This window comes from Typopeltis vanoorti, chromosome 26 (assembly GCF_054136105.1).
Source record: "Typopeltis vanoorti isolate ZY-2024b chromosome 26, IOZ_Tvanoo_1.0, whole genome shotgun sequence".
NCBI lineage: Eukaryota > Metazoa > Arthropoda > Arachnida > Uropygi > Thelyphonidae > Typopeltis > Typopeltis vanoorti.
This window is the reverse complement of record NC_143574.1, coordinates 19,755,226-19,781,376: the sequence shown is the minus strand read 5'-3', so window position 1 is coordinate 19,781,376 and position 26,151 is coordinate 19,755,226. Positions and strand designations below refer to the sequence as shown.

The 26,151-nt window shown below is 35.4% G+C and overlaps 1 protein-coding gene across 5 annotated transcripts in view; it reads left to right on the top strand.

The window, feature by feature from the left end:
* Positions 1-15,108, top strand: part of LOC150092386 (E3 ubiquitin-protein ligase LRSAM1-like) — a 414,983-nt gene extending 399,875 nt beyond the window's left edge. For all 5 annotated transcript variants that reach the window (XM_090415009.1, XM_090415005.1, XM_090415008.1 and 2 more), the window contains one exon: positions 14,600-15,108. In XM_090415009.1, the coding sequence (XP_090271135.1) occupies positions 14,600-14,725 (126 nt within the window). In that variant the 3' untranslated portion in view covers positions 14,726-15,108. The remainder of the gene's footprint in view (positions 1-14,599) is intronic.
* Positions 15,109-26,151: the final 11,043 nt, after the last annotated feature.

Here is a 26,151-nt window from a genome sequence, read left to right as displayed (position 1 = left end):
CAACACTAAATGTGTCGTTTATGACAATGCAATACTGGGGTCCGCAGACCACAGTTTGGGAAACACTGCTCTAGACTACCATAGCAGTCTGGAGTACTTTCACAAAATTAAATTTTTATAAAAATTGGACTTGTATTCATAATGCAACCAGATATGTTTGTGGAATAGAACCAATGCTTGATGGGTGAAAGCCTTTTGAAGGCCTGCTGTTACAAATGTTGAAGGAAAACTACATGTGCAAAAAATTTTGTTTAACTGGATCTCCAATACCTGACTAAGGAACAGAAGTAGTATAGTTTCACACACTAAAAATGTACATTGTATTCGTACTACAGAGAAGTGATCATTTTAGTTACATTAACATGTTCATGCTGGGCAGTGTCTGCATGTATGGAAACTGGGTAGCAACTAGCTTTAATGTATGTATATATGTCGCTTCCACATCGAGCAGTCACATTTTCACAAAACTCATACAGCATGTTCATTGCAACTTCTTCAGTAGAATTTATGTAAAATTAGCATTTGTGAAATGTCTTAATGATATTGAAAATCTCAAATGCAATTTGAAATGATTTCAAGTTAGATTTGATGTCTGTTTATCGTCAACAAAATAATAGAATATGCAAGATATCTGTTATTAATAAGACAGAAGAGCCACTGACAAAAAGATGCTTAGATACACATATGAATCTTTGCTTTACATAAATTGTGTGTTTTCTGTACCCAATGACTGCATTTTTAACAGCTGTTACACCTATTTTCTACAGCTAAAAATATGAAAGAGGATTTGAAGACAAATTTGTTTAGTTAGATACTGTGTTTAGTGCAACAATAAATTTCTGTTTTGCATGCATGCAGCACAGTGTCTGTTCTGTGCTGTGTTTTTGTGGAAGAGGAGTGTTTTTGTTATGATGTGTCATTCCAGGTGTCTCTAATTACATAATTGTTGCTAAATATAGTATATAGGTGGTAAATGTTTAGTTAATTCAATGACAAGGGTCAATTCAAAAACAAGTAGTTTTTGAATTGACCCTTGGAGTAGAAGAAAACAATTGCCTCCCATTTCTAGATGGCCTTATTTTCAACAGCCATGGTGGTCTACAGTTCCCTGTTTACAAAAAAGCAACTCATACTGGAAAGTGCATCAATTTTGCATTATATCATCACCTTTGTCAGAAATATGGCATTATTAAAACTTTAGTTTATCATACTCATAAACTATGTTCAGCTTGTTCTCTTTTAAATAAGGAACAGTCCATTATCAGAGCTGCATTCATATCCAATGGGTACAACACCAAAATCATCAATAACAATTATAGCTTTCAATCAAATCCTCCTTTAGAACTTCTAGAATTTTAATTTAACATGTGAAGAGAGTGTCAGAAAGAACTGATAAGACTTTTCACTAGATCAGCCTTCAAGTTTCTTTCCTAGAAAGAAACTCGAAGTTTAGAAATAAAATTCCTTCCTAGATCTTAACAAGAATAACTATTTCAAACTTCTCTATTTTGGGAAGTCATTTTAACTAATACTCTTCATTCTTGTGTCTAATGAATTATTTTTTAAAAAAATTATTTCTTTGAATTCTAATAATTATAGATAAAGTTATCATCCTGTAGTGAATATCATATAGTGACACACACACTTAGTTGTTAAATATTATTCGAAGTTGATTATCTCTTTTTATACGTATGCATTAACAATGGCTATGAAACTTAGCCAAAATTTCTGTATGTATTAAACAAAAATTTTCCTTACATAGATGTTGTTATTATGTAATTAATCTTGTCATTATTTATGTCTTATTCTTATGTCTCTATTTTTTGTACTATAAATATGATCCATATATCAAATCTGAAGAGAAGTTTTTCTTCTTCTAATGTTTTAAATAAAAGTTGGCCAGAATTGGAAATGGTGTAGAACTTGTTGCAGTTCTTCTATTTGTCTTTAGAGTTTGCCTTTCCAATTAAAATATCCAGAATTCACGGCCAACTTAAAGATATCTACAAATTTTTAATTGGTATTTAGAAGATAGAAAAGTCAAGGATGTTATAAAAGGAACAATGAAGTGAGAGAGAATTGATATTAAACAGCCATTAGGTAATCAGAATCAAGTTCTTTAATTTTGAGTTGGTCTAAGAGGATGTCCAAATTTATGTAGTCTGGGTAGACCACAAATTCTGAATGGTTGTATAAGTTTTAAGTTTTTGAATAGTATATGGTTGAGAGAGAGATGATGCTGTGCAGTAGATTATTTAACTTAAGTGTATTGTTAGTGGGATTCCTTCCTCTGGCTACATTGGTATTACATTCTCAGAGAACATCATCTGCTTCACATTTGTAAGTGGTAGATTCTGGAATATCCATGATATTTCTTTTATCTGTTCTTGTAATTGCAGCCTACAGTGTGCAGTACTCTTAAACATCAAATCTAAATCAGACTTCAAAACTACAAAAACTTTGCCTCCTGTAACAGGAATTGGTTGCCAGCCTCCTCTCTAGTCATTCACTGAATGTCATGGTCGATGATTCACCTCTTTGGATTTATCTGTCAATGTTTGGAATACTCCAAAACCCTGTGATTTTGCTCATACTCTTTCTCATATATATATTAATAACCTTCTCACTATATTTTCATATCCTATCCTTGGTTCACTGATAGCAGTAGCGTCTATTCCTCTTCTTCATTTTGCAAACTCTTACCATGGTCAAATAATTCGATCTTTAAGATCTATATACCTCCTCTTTGGAATAGCCTTGTGATAGAAGAATTCTTTCTTCTATCACATGCAGTTCATTATGGAAATTGACTGTCATTTTGTTGGATGAATTAACCAAAATATCTGTCTATTTATAAGCATTTAGTGAAAAGTCGCTACACCCAGGAGAATTGGCATCCATAATTGTATCCAAATGTAGACCAATAGTGTATCTTCCTCTTGTAGTCTACCATTGCCTCTCACACTTCTTGACTGTTTCCCATGCTGTTTGAGATAATTATCCGTACTAAATAAATTCCTTTTCCTTCTGCCTGTGTGCCTGGCTGCCTCCCAAATTAAGACTACATTATCACTCAAGTGAAGGCCATGTTGTCTCTATCAGTCAAATCTCACTATATCTGTAGAAAGTTTTTCTACATGATTACAAAGCAAATTATACTAGACAACAAGTTATATTTTTGTTTTAATCCTTTATTCAAACATGAGCAAACAAAGTTTGCATTGAGATATCCTGACAACTAGGCTATTTGTATATAGAGACTACTGACTTACATAAACTTCCTCAACATCCCATAATGCAAAGCATGCTTCCTTTCAGATATATTGGAAAGAAGTCACTGGAGGCCCCCCCCCCCATGGGCGAGGTTTGTAGCTGGTACAAATTGGAGGAATATGATGCTTCCAAGTCAGTGCAACTATGTTTGAGTAAAATGGCTGTGAGAAGGCAACTGACGGAGTTTGAAAGATGCATTGTGATAGAATGTCACCTAGCAGGCCTATCTGTTTGACAAATCCTTGTGTTAAGGCTTAAGTGGTGGGAAGACATCATGTTAGAGATTTAATGGAGTATTGACAGCACCAGAATAAGATTAAAAACTAATTTTAATTACTTAAATAAACAGCCAATAGGCTTCACTTTGGCGATGTAACATTATTTAAATTAAGGGGATATTAAATTCTACATTATTTTAAAGCCGAATAAGAAACTCAAAGATAGGAATCAAAGAGTTTCATGCCGAGTATAGCAAACTATAAAAGTTTCAGCGGATTGTAGCGTAAGCTAAAACACGTAGTTCAACACTAAGGCAACTCGTAACGAAGATGGGTAAAGTTCTGATCACTATTCTTAGTATTTCTCATAATGTAAAACACATCTCCTAGGAGATGCATGATGTTTTACATTATGGTGGAAGGTCACTACCCAGACCAGTTTCGACCTTTATTGAGGTCTCATCAGTGAGTAGGTAGACCTAGATAATACTCAGGTTATAGCTAGGTCTACCTAGGACTGTGGACTGCTGTTTGTGATGCCATGAACATTGAACTCCGAGAGGAAGCTGAACATCTGAAGTACAATGTTTTCTAGTTTGTGGCATTTCTACGGAACTGAGCATTGTCTCTTTCAGCAAAACAATGCACAATGTCATAAGACTTCTGCTGTACTGTGTGTGGGTATGAACGTCACCACACTGGATTGGCCTCCACAGAGCCCTGATCTCAACCCTATTGAATATCAGGTGAGGTGAAGGGATGTCTACCACACAACAGTCCAGGAGCTCATTACCTACAGAAGAATGGTCCAAAATTCCCATTGATCGCTATCATACGCTTGTGGAAAGTATGCACCATAGGATTGCTGCAGTCATCTCAGTGAAAGGAGGTCCTCCATCTTATTAAGGTGGGCTGTATTCCTCGCACTATGATGTTTGTTGACTCACATCAACTGCCTCAGCATCCCATAATGCAAAAGCATGCTTTCTTTCTGGTGCATATATTGCTATGTACTATTGACCATTAGGCTCTGGCTTCCCCCCCTAATAGTAAATCATTTAACTGTTATCACCTCTTTCCCTTTTAACCTCAAGCCTCATTGAAAAGTTTTTCTGCTTCCTTGTTGATTAACTGAAAGTTATTCTGACATGAAAATAATAGTAATAATAAAACCCTCAGGAACCTGAGATCACATGGATGGGGGAATAGCACTATTAACAGAAGAATTCATATAAAAAATCACAATTTTATTAGTTGTTCTGTTCCCAGAGAATAGGTGGTTGACACCAGAGTTAAGGAAATTAATCCTCTCTAATAATAGTCATAAACAGATGCCTTACAATGTTTAGATAGATGCAGTTTTAACTTCTACAAGTCAGTAAATTCATCTACAGCTCATCTACCATCTTTAGCTGTGCAGATTAATTCAATTGTATCTCCAATCTTCTCTGTGTAGGTTCCTGATGGATATTTAGGTAATACTGTTTGCCACTGGACTCTGCAGGGTAATGTTCTGAAATATGGCATACTCCTAAACAGTTACAGACAATGCCAGTGAATTCTGGAGTTTGACTCCCAATCTGACTGACCCTATATACACCAAATTAAGGGCTTGCTGCTACATTTGCATAGAAAAGAAAATGCCTTTCCTGTTCCCACTCTTCTGCTTTTTGACATTCTTCTTTTATGTCTTTATCTGTACCCCATTTTGTGAAAACTTTGTATAAATAATCTTATCAGAATTCACTCTGTACTCTAACAACAATGCTAGCTATGTACTATTTGCCATTAGTATACAGTACTAGTACTGTGCTGTTATTGAATGTTCCTGACTTCCAAACATTATTAAGAGTAAATAACTACCTACCTTTTTGGTAGTGGCATCAACCACTACCAAAAAGGTAGCAAGGCACATATATTTGCTACTCCAGCTATTTCTTATAAAGTCCAAAGAATATTTCTAATTTCATGTTCATCGATATTAAATCCAAGGGTTTTTAGATTGGGAGGGAGTGGGGAGTTAATTTTAATCTGCTTTGAATAAAGGAAAAATTTTCTCTTGGTCTAATGACAAATCCTGTAGTGAAGCCTAAAAAGATCCTGCACAGTGTGGGATCTTTTTTATTGCAGTATGAGTGCCAACAAAGGAAGAAAAATCCTGCACAAAGAACGAGTCTGTAAGTATAGATAGAAAATTAACAATGAAAGAATGGCTCACCCACTCCACACACAAAGTGAGCCAGAGTGAAAGTAAGTGTGCAATGATTAGACAACCTTGAGGGCGAGATGCCTTAGCTGAAGCCAATGGGCCACAAAACATTCATGAGGCACTCAGTTCGTGACCCCACAATTATTATTACTATTATTACGTGACACCTGCAAGGAGTCCAAAGATTTATATCAAGGGAGGGCACCTACTCTACAACTCTGTCTCCACCACTCAATCCACCAACTACAGCGAACTGCATCATTTATACCAACGCCATCTACTGCCCACCAGCACCACTAGTATTTTCACAGGCCATCACAAACATCCATACCCACAGTGGAATTTGAACCCACAGCCTTTGGGCTGGAGAGTGGATACACTAACCACTCAGCCAACCGGCTAGTAACAATAAAGTGAGAAAAAACTTACAAAGCCAAGAGTAGATATTTCAAGAGCGCAAGATGGAAAGCCAGGAAATTTAAGTTGCCATGGGTATAAAAACCACAAGAACAGAGAGAGTTTCAGATGGAGGAAAACACTTTCACATCAGTGAGAAGGTAACTCAGGAAGATATTGAAGTTAACTGTTTTTTAATTATTATTATCCCATGGTATTATTACACCAGATAATAGAGGTCAAATTCATGTATTTCATACAGCACCATTTCTGGGTTGTTATAAAGTTCACATTTTGAAATATTCATACAATTTAGTAAATGCATTGGCAGTGCTTCCTCGATGTTACAGATTTTGCAATGATGACAAGACCAATCAAGTTTAACAATGGCATAAAAGTCATTGTTAAACTGGATTGGTCTTGTGTGGCCAGTCTTGAGGTGGGAGATCATAGTAGTGGCACAGCAATTAAACTTGGAGTTGATGGTAGCTCCTGGTTTTTCTGCTGAATACCAGTGGTGAGTCATGTCCTGGAGAATCATTCTTTTTATGTTTTCTTTTTGAGTGGTTTTAAAAAGATCAAAATCTGTGGTATCACTTGATGTTGCAGCCATTTTTGCTACTTCATCTGCAGTTTCATTTCCCTTTAATCCCACGTGAGATGGAATCCATTGGAAAATTATTTCGGGATCCTTGTGTAGTTTATTTATGTTTTTTGCTATGTCTAAGTATTTCTTGATGGCTAGTATAACAGTTCTTAATAGCTTGAAGGGCTGCTAAGGAATCTGTGAAGAATATAAATTCCTTTGGGTTTTGTTTATCCAAATGTTGCAGTGCTGTGTTAATGTCTATTAATTCTGCATGGTATGAATTGCATCTTATACTGTTAGTTGTTTTTAGTTCTGTATTTTGAGAGCCATAGATGAGCACACCTCTTCCAGAATTGCCATTTTGATTTTTGGAGCCATCTGTGTAGCTCTTTATTGAGTAAGGTCCATATTCCATTTTTTGTAAAAGAGCTAATGATCTCAAGATTTCAGGATTTTCTAGGCTTTTTTCTCATGTTTCCCTATTTCAAAATTGATAACTATATTTTTCTGTCTTGATTTGAGGGAAATTCTGGGTAGTTGGCTATTTTATTTGGACAATCCAAGGGAATTTTATTTCCATGATTTCATGCATTGTTGATTTTTTCTTTATTCTGTTTGTTGGTTGCCAATTTTTAAAAAGTTCACTTGTTCTATGATGTGCAAGGTTGGCTCTTTTTTCTACAAATTTAGTAAGATTTTCTTGCCACCTAATTTTTAAGGGAATAAAAGTTGGATTCGAATTCTGCTATTTTTCCAGGAGTTGTATTCCTTAGTCCACATATGATTCTAGCTGCATTTTTCTGAATTTTTATAAGTTTGTCTAAACTGGTTTGTGATGTTTGCATCCAGATAGGTGAAGCATATTCCATTACAGGTCGAATAATAGAGGTGTATGTGACTTTTAAGGTTTTAGCATCGGCTCCCCACTCTTTACCTGAGATACTTTTCATGATATTTAGTCTTCTTTTTGCTCTGACTGCAACATTGTTGATACGTTTATTGAAGCTTAGTGATGGATCCAGAGTGACTCCAAGGTATTTGGGGTATTCATTAAATGTAATTAGTTGACTGTTTAGCTTAATCTTCAGTCTCCACTTTCTAAGGTGGTTATTAATGGTGAATACACAAATTTCTGATTTAATAGGATTAATTTTGATTTTTTGGTTTTCACGGTATGTAAATAAACTTTCAATGGCTTTGTTTAAGTGACCTTCTGCTGTTTCTAGGTTGTTGTGAGCTGAGAATAGGACCAAATCATTAGCAAACATAGCTATCTTTGTTTCTTTATTTATATTTTTTTCTAAGTCGTTTGTAAGTAGATGGAAAAAAGGAGTGGGCTCAAAATGCTGCCTTGAGGGAGTCCCTGTTTTATTTTCACTTTCTTGGAAAAGGTATTATTTATTCTAACTTGAATTGTTCTATTTCTTAGAAAGTCATAAATCCAGTTTAGAACTTTCCCTTCTATTCCAATGTCACAAAGTTTGGAAAAGAGTTTCTGCTGCCACACCTTGTCAAAGGCATTGCTAAAATCTATAAAAGCTGCAATGGTGGGTTTGGTCTGGAAAGTTATCTTGAATTATCTGGGTTAAGTAGAAAACTTGATCAGTTATACTATTTTTGTTTAGATAGTAATTCAAACGTTGGAATATCGTTTTTTCCATCGGTTGCCTGGAATTGAAGTCAGTGAAATTGGTCTATAACTTCCGGGTTGGTCCTGAGGTTTGTTAGGCTTTGGGATTGGTATGATTGTGGCTGTCTTCCAGTCTTTTGGAGCTTTCCTTGTTTTAGGCTATTGTTGTATAGGCGAAATAGCCAATCTAGGGCTAGGGAAGGAAGATGTTTGATCATAATTCCTTGTATGTTATCTGGTCCACATCATTTATTTATATCTAGTCTCTCCAAGGCATCACTCAATTCAGAGATTGTAAATGGATCCCAGAATAATTTGTTTTTATATTTTTGGGGAATTTGCAGCGTTTTTCTGCTGTTGAGCCTGTTTTGATATTTCGTGGTCTTTCCTAGTATTCATCTCTAGTTTGCTTATGTTTTGAGAATGAAAGGCCAAGGTATTTGCGATCTCCCTGTCTCCAATTTTGATATTTCCATCCAGATCTTTTAGTGTGTTAGTCTCACCTGCCTTTGGTAGGCCTCTTTGTAAATTAGCAGTCAGTTTCCAAAGTTTTGTATCAGAAGTGTTTGGATTTAAGTTGTGGCAAAATTCTTGCCACCTAGTTCTTTGTAATATGTTATATTTTTGTTTAATTTCAGCATTTATCTTGTTGTACTCGATCCTGGTTTCTTGAGTGCTTCCAATTTTTAAGATGATAAATAATTCATTTTGTTATTTTACTATCAAGTTCTTGATGAACCTTTGTGTAGTTTGAAATAACTTTTCTCCTTAGCCCTTTGGAATACTTTTCTTTGCTGCATATAGGATAGTATTCTTCCAAGTTATCTAGTCTTTGTCTAAGTCATCATGGTATGTGTGATTTTTCAGCATTTGACTTACTTCATCCTTGTATTTCTCCCAATTTGCCTTCTGGAAGTTCCAATGATATTTTCATTTTTGGGTGGGTCTAGTAATTTTTGGGTTCAGATTGATTAATATTGGGGTATGGTCATTTTCCTACTGGTTCCAAAACCGACCAAAGAGCTTTGTCGTGAAGATCTGGAGACACTGCAGTAATATCTAGGGAATCTTTTGTGCCATAAGAATGAGACAGATAAGTGGGTTCTCCAGTGTTAAAAGTTATTAGTCCTGTTTCATCTAAGAAATTACTCAGGTTTTCTCCTCTTGGGTTTATTTCCTCAGAACCCCATAACAGGTGTTTTTGCTATTCATGTCTCCTAAGATAATGGAGTTTTCCTCAATGAGATGGGATAGGCTGGAAATATTTGGTCCAGGTTTGTCAGGAGGATGATAACAATCGAATATGTTTAATGTCTTTTTACTTGGTTCCAGTATTTGGATTCCTTGTATTTCAGTTCCTTCTGCTACTATGTCTAGTTGAACAACTTTGTATGACAAGTTTCGGATTAGTGTCAGAAGCCCTCCTCCATTTTGGTCAGTAGGCCTATCTTGTCGTATTATAGTTTTTAATATTTAGTCTGCTGGTTTGTTGAAGTTTGGTTTCCTGGATGCAGATAATATCAGCATTGTGTTTGTCAGGTAGTAGTAATAGTTCATTTATTTTTTCTTTGCTTGCTGGAGTAACGATACCATTTAAATTACATTGAATGATATTAATATTTCTTGTAAAGGGTGGAATGATTTGCTCATTTCTCAATTCTGACATCATTTCCAAATCAAGAGTCGTGTTGGCTGCCCCATATGCCGTAGCATAGATAAAATCACTGGAATTTGTCTCCATGATGGGGAAAAAAGAAATGCTGCTGTCGTTGGATCATCCAGAGGGCACCACGAGGAGGTGACAGTCAGACTTTGCCCTCCTGAAGTTAACTGTTCTGGCATGGATTGATTGGACTGGTGGTCCTTTATCCCTTTATTGGATTTGCAATGAAATTTCTGGATTAAGGATTATTGAACACATGGCTCACCCATAGTGGGCTATTAATTATCAGGGAGTCTTTATTTATATTTTTTCTTTTCTTTTTTATAAGAAAACAAACAGCAAAAAAACTACTTGTTCAGTAGAGTTTTTGGAATGTTTGTCCTGAAATATTTGTTTTAGTCAACCGCCATAATGGGCTTCGAATATTATTGAGCCCTTGTCTCACACAACGGCTTCTGGCAGTCGATTTAAAAAAAAAAAAAAAACTTACCTTTTCAGTTTAGTTTTGGGGTGTTTATGTTTTGCAGGATCATGCTCACTGTAGTCTACCACTTGGTGGATTAGTGGGTTAGGGTGGATAGCAGCATTTGCAAAGAATTTTGTAGCATTTTCACAGGAAAGTTTTTTGATCTCAGGGATACCAGCTTCTCAATGAAGCTGTATGTTTCTTACAAATGATTGTTTGTAGATTCCTAACATTTGAATCCATTGTGTAACTCCATGTGGGTGAGCTTTTTTGTATACTTTACTGATGAAGTCCAGATCCACATGGGTGTAGTTTGGACTACATTGCTTCTCTAGGCTGTCAGCTAAGGCTTCAACTTTGTGTATGTCATGATAAACCAGACCACATTCACTATGTAGTAGTGGGAGAAGTTTACAGTCTGTGCATAGCGCTTTGTTCATTTTCCAAAGCATCTAGTCCTCTCTGTTTTAGGGACTGAAGTTTTGTCTCCCAGTGTTGATTTTTGATAGTTTCTAAGCACATATTGAATTTCCTTTATAGCCCTATTAAGTGCTTGTCAGTGTTTTGGGGCCAGCATGCTATGCTATTAGCACTTGGCTCTGTTCTTTTCATGGATCAGGTTTTTAATCTCATCCAGAAGTCGGAGTTTGTGTGTGGCAGCTGTTAATGTGCAGTTATCTGCTTTTCTAGACTCAAAATTGAGTCATCAATTCTTTTTCTTCAAATCAATGCTGGAGCTGGACCAACAGATTTGTGTAAAGGCAGTCATTATTTTTTGTCCAGTTGACAGTTGAGACCCAAACTGGGTTTCAACTGTCAACTGGAAGCCCAGTTTGCAAGCCCAGTTTGAGTAAAACTGGATTGTGGTTGAGTTGAGGTGCTATCACACTTATTTGGTATTGATGCATGATATTTTGTAGTATCACTATGTCGAGGGCATCAGGAGGTCCTGCCACATTGTAGGACATGGGTTCTGGGGCCTATGATCACTGTGTTCCTGGTGGCAGAAAAGTCCTTGAGGGTTCTCAAAACAAACAGTTGCTTCCAGTAACTGTTTGTTTTGAGAGTTGTATACAGAGTATATTTTCAGGTGACCCACATTTGCAGTTTGGATCTCTACTCCCATGATTTATATGTTGGTAGTGGAAGGATTTACAATTTCATTGTGTTCTGTATTGAGCTTGACAAATATGGCTGTTCCACCCTCCTTCCCACTTTCCAGCATTGGGTCTGTCATTTCAGTATAGAACATAATTCCTGAGCTTTGGCTGGTCAAAGGTGCATTTTGTTTACAAGGATTACCTCAGCACTATAGTGTGAACTATCGTAAATTCTTGTAGTTTGTACATATTGTTTCCTAGACCATTGGCATTCCAGAACACAATCTGTAAGAGTTTGGCCTTCTATGCTTGTTAGCCAATGACTAGTGCAGTAAAGATAGTTCGTGTATGTCTCAGAAACTTGTTTGTGAAGTCCTGGCTGAGGTTTGCTTTGCTAACTCAACGTTTTACCCAGAGTGACTGCTATGACTGCAGCATTGCTGGATTTGGTTGGGCATTGGGATTCATTTTTTCCTGCATGTTTTGAAGCCACCACCTCTGTGTACATGGCACATGCTTGGGTGGTTTATTGTGCCATTGGAGGGGGGGGGGTATCTGCATTTGCTGTGAGTGCCCATGCAGTTGTTGATGGAGCTCTTAGGTTTTCTTTTTGATTTTTTGGCGTCTAAGTATTGTTTGTACCCTCTGGTTGGTGTGCTCTGCCACGGTTGCCTGTTTTTTTTTTTTAAGCTGCTGCGAGGTTTTCTCTGCATTTAATGCAGTAGCATTGTGAATTGCTGAATTTTTGACATCAGCGGTACTGTCCAGTTGATCCCTTCTGCTGTAATAGTTCTGGTTTTATAGTGAGGTTGCAAACTGTTTTTAGGTTGTAGATTTCTCAGTATTTTGCTGATTTCCACTAGGACAAGAGGCAATGACCATTTATCCTCTAGGAGCATATGGCTACCTTTAATAGAATTTAGTCTGCAGATTTTGGTTTCTTGTGAGTTGTAATACCACATAGTACCACTTTGAAGGTTTTTTTTTTTTTTTTTTTTTTTTTTCACTTTTGAAAGTAAATGTGTGGTATTGGATGTTTTTATCGTCTAAAAGTTTAATGAGTGCATCGTACCAGCTATTGTCTCTGGCTATATTTGGATCCCTTCATCCCTGTTCCTGGCTTTCGCAAAATTTATTTTATGGTTTTTGAGGGCTGGGGGGCCACTTCTATCCATGTTCCTTGACTCGCAGGATAACAGGAAGAACTCTTTCCTTACATTAGTTTGTTTCTGCTTCCATGGAGGATTGCAGTTTCATTTGATTTGGTTTATTGTATCGTTTTTCCTTCTTTCTTCACAGAGCAGCCTGTCTTATTCCTCAGCAGTTTCCTGAGTTAAATATGAGCCAGATTGTGAGTATATAGACTGTGACTCTGGTCTTTTGGTGATGATTGGAGTGGTTGTTGGCTTCTCAAGCTCAACCTAGAGTCGATCAGGCCATTTTGTTTGCAAGAAGTCATAAAAACATCTGAATTATGCAAATGCCTGCTCGAACTGTAGGCTTTCTCACTGAGGAGTGCCCATTTAAAATTCGTAGAGCAATCTTAAATTCTAAGTAAAGAGAAGAGATTAAAAAAAAAAAAAGAAAGAAAGAAAGAACAAAATAAATCTAGCAACTAGCTAGTACTTACCTCTGGAGAAGCCTCAAATCCAAAGTTACTAAAGATAAGATGAATAATTCTCAGTAAGTCATCTGATGATGAGTCACCTTAAGAATGTCAATCCAAGATATAGTTCGCCCACCATTTCTAGATCCCTTCTTGGCTTTGTGCCAAGAATAGTCGATTCATGCTGAAGGGGAGAAAGAAATGAAGGATGTACGAATTGGTCGCCAACATGCGAAATCACGTGCTTTCTTGTCTGTCGCTGTACTAGTACTTGCTTGATTTTTGTTGTTCTCTTTTTGCATTATTTTTTTATTATTAATTTGTATGATGGATCCAGTACAGTCAACAAGTTCTATTGTTACGCGTTTCAGTAGCTCTTGCAAAAGAATATTGAATAATGTGCTGACATTCTGCGAAAAAGAATCGTCAGAAGGCCGTCTTCTTGTTCCCCTTTCTCAAGTCATAAAACGTGCAAGTGCAATTGCAGGCGTATCGGGGTCGACTGTTAAAAGATTCGTAGGGAATCAAAAGGTGAAGGTAAGCCAAAATTTAAATCTCCTAAAAAAAAAAAAAAGCGCCAGAGTAAAGAAAACCATCGAAACCGTAGCTTTGAATGATTTTGATGTAGACGTTATAAGAAGAGCTATGCACGAGTTTTACGTATTCGAGAAAAGAGTGCCAACTGTTCCGAAATTGATTCCTGTGCTTAAAGAAAAAATTAACTTTCCTTGGAAAAGAGAAACTTTAAGGAAAATACTTCATAAAATCGGATTTTGTTTTAAAAAGTCCCAGAATAAAAGGAAACTTATCATGGAGCGAAGTGACATTGTTTTATGTAGAACGCAGTATTTGCACGTATTAACACTCTACGTACATTTTTCCAACTGTTATACAAGCAAAATAGTTACACTTTAAAAACAACAATGTTCGTAAAAGAAAAGCTAAATTTTCCGACCTGTAATAATAAACAAACTCAGTTTGTTTATTATTACATCCCAGAAGACAGACTGATTACCCTATTATCGGAATGGATTCTCCTTTTTCTGACATGCACAGTAGTTTCGAGGGACCTCAAATCGGTGGGCGAACTATAATAATCAATACTGAAGTTAAATCATTGCAATAGGCATATTTTTTTAATATTTTAATATGAGTAGTAAAATAGTGCATCAGCATATTACTAAAATTCTCTGGATCAGAGTAGTTCTAAAAATTTTTTCTGCTTCATTTGCAAAGTGATTTATATGAGACAAGATATTATATTATTGTTATAAGCATAAAGCATAAGCTGTATTAGCAATTTTTGTGTGCAGCTGTAACAAAGTCCAAAAATTAAAATCAACCTGATAACTGTTTCTTAAAAAAAATAAAATAATAATAATTCTGATTTTAAAAAAAAAAATTACTCATTCTAAAGTGTAGATAATATATATATTTTTTTCCTCCCAGAGTTCTGCTGTATTCCTTCCTTGTGGACATATATGTTGCTGTTGGTCGTGTGGGCAGGCTCTAACCTCTTGTCCGATGTGCCGTTCTACAGTTTCAACGAAATTCATTCTTGCAGTGTCCTCCTAGTGACCTGCTTTTTTTCTGGTAAACACTAGTCATTCTGCCAGTTTTACTAAGTCCATGCACTAATGCCTATGCATTGGTTGCGCCTTAGCAACATTTTCTTACGGTTTTGCTGTGATTTATATATCATATATTATGACTTCTTTGTAATTAGTATACAATCTTGATACATAATTTATTTGAACAACTTTCTGTAAATCAGTGTACAAAAGAAACAAGTTGTTTGTGAAGCATAAGCATATGCCTATATTTATATGTCATTTTGTCAAAAAGAAAGTCATTCCTTTTTTCAAAAAGTAAAAATTCAAATAACAGCATATTTTAAATTATTTTGTAAAACAAAACCAGACTATGCATCTTGTATAATGTAATTAAAGACATTGCCATAAATATTTAATAAAAATTTAAAAAAATACTATTTTGTAGCATTTTTAATAAGAAATAAAAATGTTTCTTATTTTTAACTGTTCAAAATATTAATAATAGGAGTATTGTCTCTGTAGTGCAGGATATCGAATTATACTTCATTTCTCTCTCTCTCTCTCAACATTTTCAGGAATGATAACTTGAGATGATTTAAACATATTAAATAAAATAATATTTACTGAAGTGTTTATAGAATCATTTTTAAGAGGTGTAGTATCAGTTTACTTAGTAAACATTTTTGCTAATTTTAAATATATTAGATATTATAGTTATAATAAATTGCATCTTTAAAAATGAAAAAAAACTATTGCTAAAGATGTTCTTGAACAACTTTACACTTGATGTTTCATTTCACCACATAAATATTTTATTGCAATGTATCTACTTCATGGAACTTGAAATACAAGTTTATATATTCATTATGGAGCTTTGTAAACTTAATGTTCTGTTCTGTGATGATGATAATAAGATGTATAGGCAATCCAACATCTAATATATTCCTAAATTAGCCATTAAATAAATTATGAAACACAGTAAAGTATAATAGGCATTGTTGCATTTAGATAGGGACCTCCTGCAACTAGTTCTAGTGACTCCATAAAGACCTTGAAATAATACCTTTATTTCAGTTGATATGGTGTTAATTTATAATGTTTTTCATATAGGAAAAGCGCTGTAGTGGAGCATATACTGTTATTTTTGTTAATAGGCTACCACAAAGTCAATGACCTTATCAGGAGGTGTCACTGAACCAGCAAAATATCCACCATACAATACCTTAAACTCATTCACAGTCTCCTCATATTCATACCAGCAATGCATCCCATTTCCACATGGAAACAATCTGCTCCTCACGCCCTTGTTAACCACACTCATATACAACTTCCAGGGATGTCCTCTTGTTCCTCCCCCCTAAATCCACTCTATATTATTTACATGACACCTCCAGGTAGTCCAAGGATCCAGCATGGGAGGATACTCTATTCTACTTTGCTAAAGACATCTCATCCTCTCCACTACTACTTAATTCTCCTACTATGACACTACTACCATTAATGCCATCTACTGCCCATCATCACCAACAACAGTATTTTTTGTCTGTAAGTTTGTGTGTTCTGAAGGCCAATTTGTCTGTATGCTGGATGAAAAACCCAGAGTTTCCGAGAGAAAAAACACCTACTACCACCATATGAGATCAGCTAACTTACCTTCAATTGAAAAAGCCCATATAAGGATACCATTGTCACAACAACAATCAAACCAGGTCTTTTCCAATCAAAGGGTGCGATGTTCGGCTGTTCTTCCAATTGCGGCTATATATGTAAGATCCTCTATTTAGTCTGGTAATACCCTCTCCCTCACAAAGTTAAGTTTCTATCATATCATCTCTTCTTCACTTATCCTTAAGCTCAGCAATTTGCATTACCCCCAACTTCTCTTTATATTCTATGTTCTAGAATCCTGATATTGCCTTAATTATTTGTTTCTAAACCATCTCTATCATAACAAAAGTTTACACAATAATTCATTTCTAGTTTGATCGAATCCTTATATATACTAGTACAACCTCCTTAATGCTACTTGTCATTGCCTTCTTTATCATAGCAGCAAAGGCCTGTATAGTCTTCACAACTCATGCAGTGTTTTCTTTGAACTTAAGGTATGATTGTTGCCCCCCCCCCACTCTTTCCAAGATGATTCTTCTCATCCACTTCCTTTCTGCTGATGCAGTATACAGCCTTGCATTTTTGCACTTAATATTAAAACAGCAACCTCACTCAACTGCAGAAGTCTATTTTTAAAAATCTTCAGGATGAGACTTGACATCAGCATCACTCTTTTTAACTGTTCTTCCCAACTTTACACCATCAGCAAACAACTAAACATCCCCTGTCAGCCTAGATGAAATATTATTTAATAACTAATTTGCTGCTATTGTTGCTTAAAAACACAGAACTCTGTGGCATTCCATTAGTCTTATGATAATATATTACCACACCCCACAATACACTGCTTACTAATATATTTCAGATAACCAATCTCCTGTTTATTTTGCTAACCTAATATTCATCCCCTTTTCTCTCAACTTTTTGACAAAGTGATACTTGCCATGTGATACTCAGTCAAATGTGTTTGCAAAGTCCAAAAATATCACCATTTATGAATCCTTTTTCTTATCCAGACCACCAAGAGCAGCTTTTTACAAACCTATATTGAACATCATGACAAATCCTGTGATTCTGCTTCTGCCATACTACCATTTGAGCAGAAGGCAAGTTTTCTGCATTTACTCCTTTGAGTCCAATTTGGATTTTCTAATTCTTTTTGATCAAATGTTGTGGGCTCCACTGTAGCGTAGGCTGAATACAAAGCTGTTTTTTTTTTTTTAACCCGAGTAATTTGAAACATACTGAATTTTATCTTGGATAATTGGCAAGGGTTTTTATGGATATGTATCATACTTCTCCCTAAACTCATTCACTGTTGAAGCACCTGCAACCACCTCTGGCAACCCATTCCACCCATTCACCACTCTCCAAGCAAAAAACCTAGTCCTAATACCATTGCTAGCCACACTTTTATACAATTTCCACTGGTAAAGCCTTGTTCTCTCCCTTACTGTCATGTACTTAAACAAGTCTTCAGTGTTAATCCTATAAAACCCCGTTAATAACTGAAATGCTTCTATCATATCATGTCTCCCCTTTTTCATCTATCATCAGCTGTTTTTTTTTTTTTTGAAGCCTTCAGACCATCAATCTATTCTCATAAGGTGCATTCCACAGACTTGCCACAATCTTTGTCACTTGTCTCTGTAGTCTCTCCACAACTTCATCACTTTGGGAGCCCAGATCTGTGTGCAGTAGTCCAGATATGGCTTTATTAAAGCATTATATAGGAGAACAATAACTTCTCTATCCCCTGACTGTTAGTCCATTCTTCAACCACCACATAATCTGATGTGCTGTTTTGGCTACTTCTGCAACATTCTCACTAAACTTCAACTTCCTGTCCACAATGACACCCAAGTCCCTGGCCTCATCAGTTTCCTGCACAGTTTACTTCCATCAATATAGTATACAGCTTGTGATTGCTTCCCAAAGTGCATCACTTTCTCCAAGCAGAGACAGTGTAGCTAGACTGGTCAGTTAAGTTTTCTGATGCAATGATCATATCCAGCACTCTTGAAACTCGTGTCCCCTCCATTACATGTTTCCTCAGTTAATTATCTCTCAGTTGTGTAAATTCCATTTCCTTCCCTACCTGTGGACATTCTTCTTCCCAGTCTGTATCCCCATAGTTGAAATCCCCCTGTAGTATGGAGAAAGCAGGAGGAAGAGCTGGTGTACACTATATGTTACTTCATTTCAGTAAAAGTTTAGGCTTTAGCAGTGTGCTGTGCTTTTATTTGCATTTTCAACGAAGTGCACTACATCTGAAAACAACTTTTTTTTTTCTTCATCAAGTATAGCCATTTACAATGTGTGAACTTCTTGTTTGTTGATGACTTCATACAAAATAACACTCATGTGCACTACACATATTTAAATAGCTTTCATGGCTTGCACGTATAACAAAAATAATATAGAATTTTATTAAAAAACTCCAGTATATTCATCCAACATTATGTGGACGTCATCAGGGAGACAGACTGTTAACTACATTTAAAACATGAATCACAATAATGAGTCATAAATCGTGCATATATTACTTTGTGTTTCAGTTGCAGCTGAAGTATATGATGATACACTATTAGAGTTCAAAGGAACAATTGTAGAAAGTTGTGTAGATAAAAAAATAATTTTTTTTTAAAAACTTATGAACAATTAATAGTGATCACTTCCCAAAATTTGGATATTGGCATGCAGTCCAATCGGTTGAGGTTTGGATGATTTTGTAGCATTCCACATGTTTCATGGAAGAGACAATAAAATTTGAACTTGCTGGAATGAAATTTTGTCTGTTTCCAAAGAACTTTGTGCCTAATGTCAATAGTGTAAGAAGGAAGACCAAACTTGTTAGATTCCAAAAATGTAATATAGTCTTAATGTTCTTTAATTCTAATCACGATAGAACAGCCAGTCTTCTAAAATAACAAAAATGACACAAGTAGGGTACTTGATATAGACACCTGGTAAGGAAAGAAGTCGTAATGTATCCTTGTAGATGATAGAAAAGAAGACATTTTCTAAGATGGTTTGAAAGAAGTCTATAGATTGAATTTTTGTTACATGTGTAAGCTATGAAAGTTACGTAAACACAAAAAATCAACAATCATGTATCATCGTCATTTCTGATTAGGAAATACAAAAAACTTTGTAATCAACTTTTTTTTTTGTTTAGAAAAACAAAATCTATGCTTAACAAGGGATTTATTTATTAATAGTTACAATTTTTGGTGCTGATTTTTTTATTATTATTTATTATTTCATGGCACCTACTCTACAACTCTGTCTCCATCATCTACACCAATACATCTACTGCTCACCACAGCTACCACTAGAATTTTTTTTTTTTTTGTCTGTAAATTGCATGTGTCCTAAAGGCTGGTTTGTCTGTATGCAGGATGAAAAACTTTCTGGGTTAAAAAAAAAACCCTGCTACCTCTGTATGAGATTGGCTAACTTACCTTCAACTAAAAAAAACCATATATCCTTCTTTAGTGCTGAGTTCTTTATTATCCTAGCTCTTGGCCAGAATAATAAAGAAGAACTGTCATGTTAGTTTGTCTTTATTTTGAAATACATTAATCAGCCCTTGCTAATACTTAACAATTATCTTAGGATGCATAATATGTTGTTCTTAGAAGCGGTTAAAAAGACTGGTTTGAATTTATCTAGAATAGTAGCACTTTATCCTGAACTAAATTATGAAGTGTTTGTCTGCATTCACAATATGTCCACTATAAAGACATACATTTAAGCTGAACATTTAATCTGCTCTTATCTCTGAGGCAATTAAATGTAATCTTATCTTTGATTACATTTAACTGCCTTACCAGCCTTGACATATTTACATGTCAGTAAATACATGGATGCAAAGTGTCCATTGAAATGGAAATAACATTGAAATAGCATGAAGGATAAATGAAAATGAAGGTTAAATTATTTCGTATATTTCCTCCGTATGGCCATTAGTGTGGTTAAACTAATATCCATAGCAAGTTTCCTACAGAAAGAAACATTACTACACATCCTGTTCTCAGACACTGTTGTCACTAACATGGCTTTAAAAACCACAACATTGATGTTTAAAAATATAGAAAAGTGGGAGCCTAAGGTATTATACTCATCATCGTAGTTGTCAGACTGCAGATAAACAGCAAGTTGGGATGCACAAACTAGTAACGAACATAATCATTATAATGAAGCATCAACAAAATACTATTGCCAATATCAGATAGCTACATTTAATGCCATATAAGTGAGCCAAATTGTAAGTATAAAGTGCCAAATTTGTGAATCTTTCAGATTTATTACATTCAATGAAATCTTGGGGAATATCGTGGATAATTAGGATTTCAAATGTACTGCTATGGTAAAAAAATTTTTTTTTTAAAAGTAGCTCATGCCTTAGTACTAAAACCTGTATCATTTCTCTAGATCAACGGTTGCACATTTGCAGAATCTGAACCCTTGTGGTAGTCAAATTGCACAAAATTACTCCACATTCAGAGATAGTTAATCTCGTGTAACTCATTAGCTGCAGGTTGTTCATCCTTGTCCTAAACTGTTCACTGCATGAATCGTATAACAATCTCAGCAATGAAAATTGTAAACCTGCACATTTGTACCATAGAAGAGCTAAGGATTAGATAATCTGGAAATTCTGCTTTGGCCAAACATTGCATTTGTTGGAAGTTTTTCCACTTGGTTATACTATAAATTAAAGATAAACAAGAAATTACATACTTGGTTTAATCCTTTATCCAAGTTTAAGCAAACAAAGTTTGCACCTGAACTATTTTCAGAACTGGGCAGCTTGTATAAAGAAGCTAATGACTTCACATCACTTGCCTTAGTATCCCATAATGCAAAGCACATATCCTTGCAGACATGTATAATGCTCTACCTCTGGGTCTGGCTCCCTCTGATGAGACCTCAATAAAGGTCAAAACCAGTCTAGGTAGTGACCCTTCCCATAATACACAGCATTATACATGTCTGAAGGATATGTGCTTTGCATGATGGGATACTAAGGCAAGTGATGTGAAGTCATTAGCTTCTTTATACAAGCTGCCCAGTCCTGAAAATAGTTCAGGTGCAAACTTTGCTTGCTTACACTTGGATAAGGGATTAAACCAAGTATGTAATTTCTTGGTATCTTTAATTTACAAACATAGTATTGTTTTAAGGTCTACTTTAGGTCCCCAGTAAACTGATCAGTGGTCTCCACTTCAGGCAATGAAACCATCTCCACAAACACCCATGCCATAGTAGGATTTAAACCCCCAGCAGAGTTAGTAGTACTTCATGATTTGAAAAAAAAATACAATATGGTTATCACTTGAATGGATGAAAAAAATGTCATGCTTGTCATAGGCTCTCAGAATTGCATTAAAAAAATGCTCACAATATTAACAGACTGTAAACTGTTTAAAATTCAACAAAAAAAAAGGAATATAAACTGTTAAATAAAGTATTTACTAGTTCTTTTTTTTTGCAACCTGCAAGTAACAAGTTGCAAGAATTAAAAGTATAGTTATTGAGGTTGAGAGAGGAATTGAACTGCATACATCATGAAATTATATGATGTGGATCAAAGTAAACATGTGAAAAATGAATCGTCTGCAAGATAGTATGGAGGCAAAAAAGTGAAGAATGACTCAAGATTGAGTCATTCTTCATTATTCCCATATTGAATAGAGAATCATTTGTTTTGAATGAGAGAGAGAGAGTGCAAAAAGGTTTGTTTTTTCTTTCCAGGAAAAAAAGATGAGGAGAGTGACTGAGATAATGGGAACCTGAGATTAAATTGCAAGAAGTAAAATGTCATGAAGGAATGAAAGATGATAATGTAATAAGATTAGTGATTATTGTGCTATCCAAATATAACAGTGAGTTGAAACAGCAAGCAAAGATATTGAATGCTACATGGCAGAGCTATGGGATAAGAGGCTGCAGCTTGTAAATATGTGAGATTTGATTAGTATATGGAATTGCATATAAGGAATTGGTTTGCAGTCGAATGTGTTTAGTGTGATGCATCCAGAGGGGCTATTAAGAAAACCATTAATAGGAACATTAAAGGTGCCTGAGATGTGCAGAAGTAAGAGTGGATATATAAGAGTAGACAAGCAAGGATAAGGGAACCAAAGGTGTAGATGATGAGGAGAGAGTGAGAAACAAGACTAGGTATGCAAGAGGAACAAGGAAATGAAAGAAACAGTGGTGAAAGGGAAATATGGCATACACAGAATAGAGATTTCAATCAGGAGTGAATGTGAAGAGTGGTCTCATAGAGGAGATGGGATAACCTGGCAGGCATAAAGCAGTTTGGTTGGGAAAGAGCATGAGAGGTTGAAGTCTGGTGAAGAGATATATCTCAGAAGATATAAAACCCAAAACAAATTACTATGTTTGTTTATAAACACTAGGAGTATAAGGAATAAAGGGAAATTAAGGAATTCTACCTGTATACCCAAAAAAACTTGTTCATATAAATGAAACTTGGTTGGCTGCAGACATCATACCAACAGAAATAGAAACAGAGAAGTATGTTATTTTGATGAGAATAGAAAGGTGTGTTATGATAGCAAAGGAATTACCTGCTCAGAATGGAACAGAATGTAATAGGAAAATAGTAACTAATGTTACTATTTCTGTATTACATTGTTTTAAGGACCTTTATCACACTTGGTGTGATAAGGAATGTTACTTCATGTGAAACAGAGGTAGACAGGATGAGATATTAGTATGATGTTAAAGGTTTGCAGATGTAGAGAGTGATAATAATGAAATAATTAGACTGGATTATGTAATATAGATAAGATCAAGGATATAGAAAGTTCAATTTCAATTGTGTTTTCCTTGAAACATGTTAAACGCTAAGAAATCACCCAAACCTGAATTGATCAGACTATGCCAATATCCAAGTTTTTTGAAGTGATCACTATTAATTCATAATTTTTTTTTAATCTATGCAACTTGCTATAACTGCTTCTTGAGCTTTAATAGTGCAATATCACATGCTTCAGCTGCAACCAAGTTACAAGCTAATATATGCATTATTTATGACTCATTATTTTGAGTCACCTTTTGAATGCAGTTAATAGTCAATCTCCCTGACGATGTCCATATAATGTTGGATGAAATATATTGGAGGGTTGAATAAATCTACATATTTTTGTTACATGTATAAGCCATGAAACTTATTTTAATATGAAAAGAAATTGGCCACACAAGCTAATGGCAACTCAAAAGAATTTTATCATTATGCTCTATAAAAGAAAAGAATCAATGCAGAATAACTTTTCTCATCGATAATAAAGCTTAACGGTATTACTAATACTAAGAGGAAAAAATACATTCATTAAACTCACTAATATTTCTGTTAAAGATACCAAGCAATTTTAAACCTGGTTTTACTCCATTTAACATAACTATACCCAAGTTAAAAATACTTTCCTCACTAATATTTCATTTTTTTTCTATCTAGCATCATCAGAGCATAATGATAACTGTGAAAAGTATACAGCACTAAACTAAGTAATTGTAAAAACATTTTAAATCGTAACTGACACCTAATATCCTTACATGGTGCCTTCTAACTGTCAGATAACTACAAAGTTAATTCAGAGAATTCCAGCTATTTGCTAAATTAATGCAACCATACTTGTTAAGGTTGGGAGAGTGCTTCATAACTGATGCTGATTCTAAGAATAGCCTCTCAGACTTGTAATGACTTCTGTGTAATAAAAATGTTTTTCTCCATCTGATTCTATGTAAAGGAGTATCCAGAGCATGGTCTGCCAATTCCAACTTGCCATACAGATGATCTTGGATGTAATTTTTATATTCTTCAAGGCATATGTTAACTGATCTCAGTCTGTCCAAAGTTGACTAATTTTAGGCACAAGGAACTTTATATACTCTCGGATGTTTAAGAGGATATAGTCAATCTTTAGAACATATAAAAGTAGCTAGCTGAATGAAAGAAGGTTTGAAAGTGGTATAAAGATCACATTTCTGAAATAAATATTTCATTGTATATTTATTGATCCTTATTCGCAGAATAAATTGCAGAAGAGAGGGGATAAAAATCGGCATGGGACTACTGAAATTAGTGACTTATATATCAGTTCTAAAGCCAGTACAAGATCTAGAGGGATTCTGCAATTTTTGTATACCAATGCAAGAAGCATTCGAAATAAGAGAGAAAAATTTTTGGCATTAGTCAGTGCAATCTCGCCAAAAGTTGTAGGCATTAGTGAAACTTGGCTGTCAGTAGAAGATGTGGTCACTGGAATTGAATGTGATGAGTACAGTATTTTCAGGGAGGATAGAGAAGATAGAACAGGGGGGGAGTACTGTTGATGATAGCTGATGTGTTGCAGCCAAAGAAAGTAGTATATCAAGATGATAGACGTGAACGAGAGTTCATTTAAGGCAGTCTGGTGCGAAATAGTGACCAATGCAATCAAATATACAGTTGGATGCTGCTATAGGCCAGGGAGTACAGGGGGAGATATTGAATTCATGCATCAGCAAATTAGTGCAATGAGTGCAGGTTTAGTGATTATTATGGGGGATTTTAATTATGGTGATATCAACTGGAAGGAGGAAATATCACGTAGCAAAAAGGAAATAGAGTTCATACATCTTCTACGAGATAATTACTTGAAACAGCACATAACTAAAGGGACACGTGGTGTGAGAGTGTTGGACCTGGTTATTGGTTCAGAGCATATATGCATAAGTAAGGTGTCCTCGTTACCTTCAATTGGTGAAAGCGATCAATGTGGTATTGACTTGAGAGGTTGCAAAATCTGTGGATTTTTCTGTTAAGAAGGGGTATATATGGAACTACAGGTTAGGCAATTATAACAAGCTTCGGAGTGAGCTTGCAGCCATCCCATGGCAGAACATATTGCAGGGGATAGATGTTAGCAGTGCATGAGATAAAATCAGTGGGTATCTGAGGAAAGCAATATCAGATTGTGTCCCCATGGTCAGGAAGTCAAACAAGGCAGGCGTTAGATGGATGAGCAGTAGTATCAAGCTTGATCTGCAAAAAAAGAAAATGCTATAGAGAATTTACAAGGAGAAAGGTAATCAGTACACCCATGAGCAGTACAAGGCTCAAGCTAGGAAGGTTACCAGCATAGTAATAAAAGCTAAATCAGATTATGAGAAGACCTTAGCCAAGGAGATCAAGAATAATCCCAAAGAGTTCTTCCGCTATGTGGCAAGTAAAAGGAAGAATGACTTCGGAATGATGACATTAGTAGGTGCTGATGGTATTGAGGTGACAAAATCAGATGTAATAGTCGAGTTACTGAGTGATCACTTTTATCACCCAAATGAGGATATCTCTGTACCTGTAGCAATAACTAATGTGAGAATTGAAGCTAAGAAATCAGAGGTATTTAATATATTGCAAAATTTAAATGCAAACACTGCTGTAGGCTTAGATGGAATATCAGCTCGGGTGTTGCATGAATGTGCAAATGAATTGTCAACCCCTCTTACTTGGATATTTAATTTAAGTTTGAACTCTGGTATACTCTGGTATGGTCCCTAGAGAGTGGAAGTTAGGCAAAGTGGTTCCTTTGCATAAGGGTGGCTCTAAAACTGCAGTAGTTAATTACAGACCAATCACCATCTCAGGAGTAGTGGTAAAAGTATTGAAAAAGTTGGTTAAAGACAAAATTCAAGAATGGGTGGATCAGGATATGATACTCTATAGAGGCCAACATGGTTTTGTTAAAGATAGATCCTGCCTTAGCAATCTATTAACTTTTCATAATAGAATGACATCTGAGTTGGACAAAGGAACTGGCT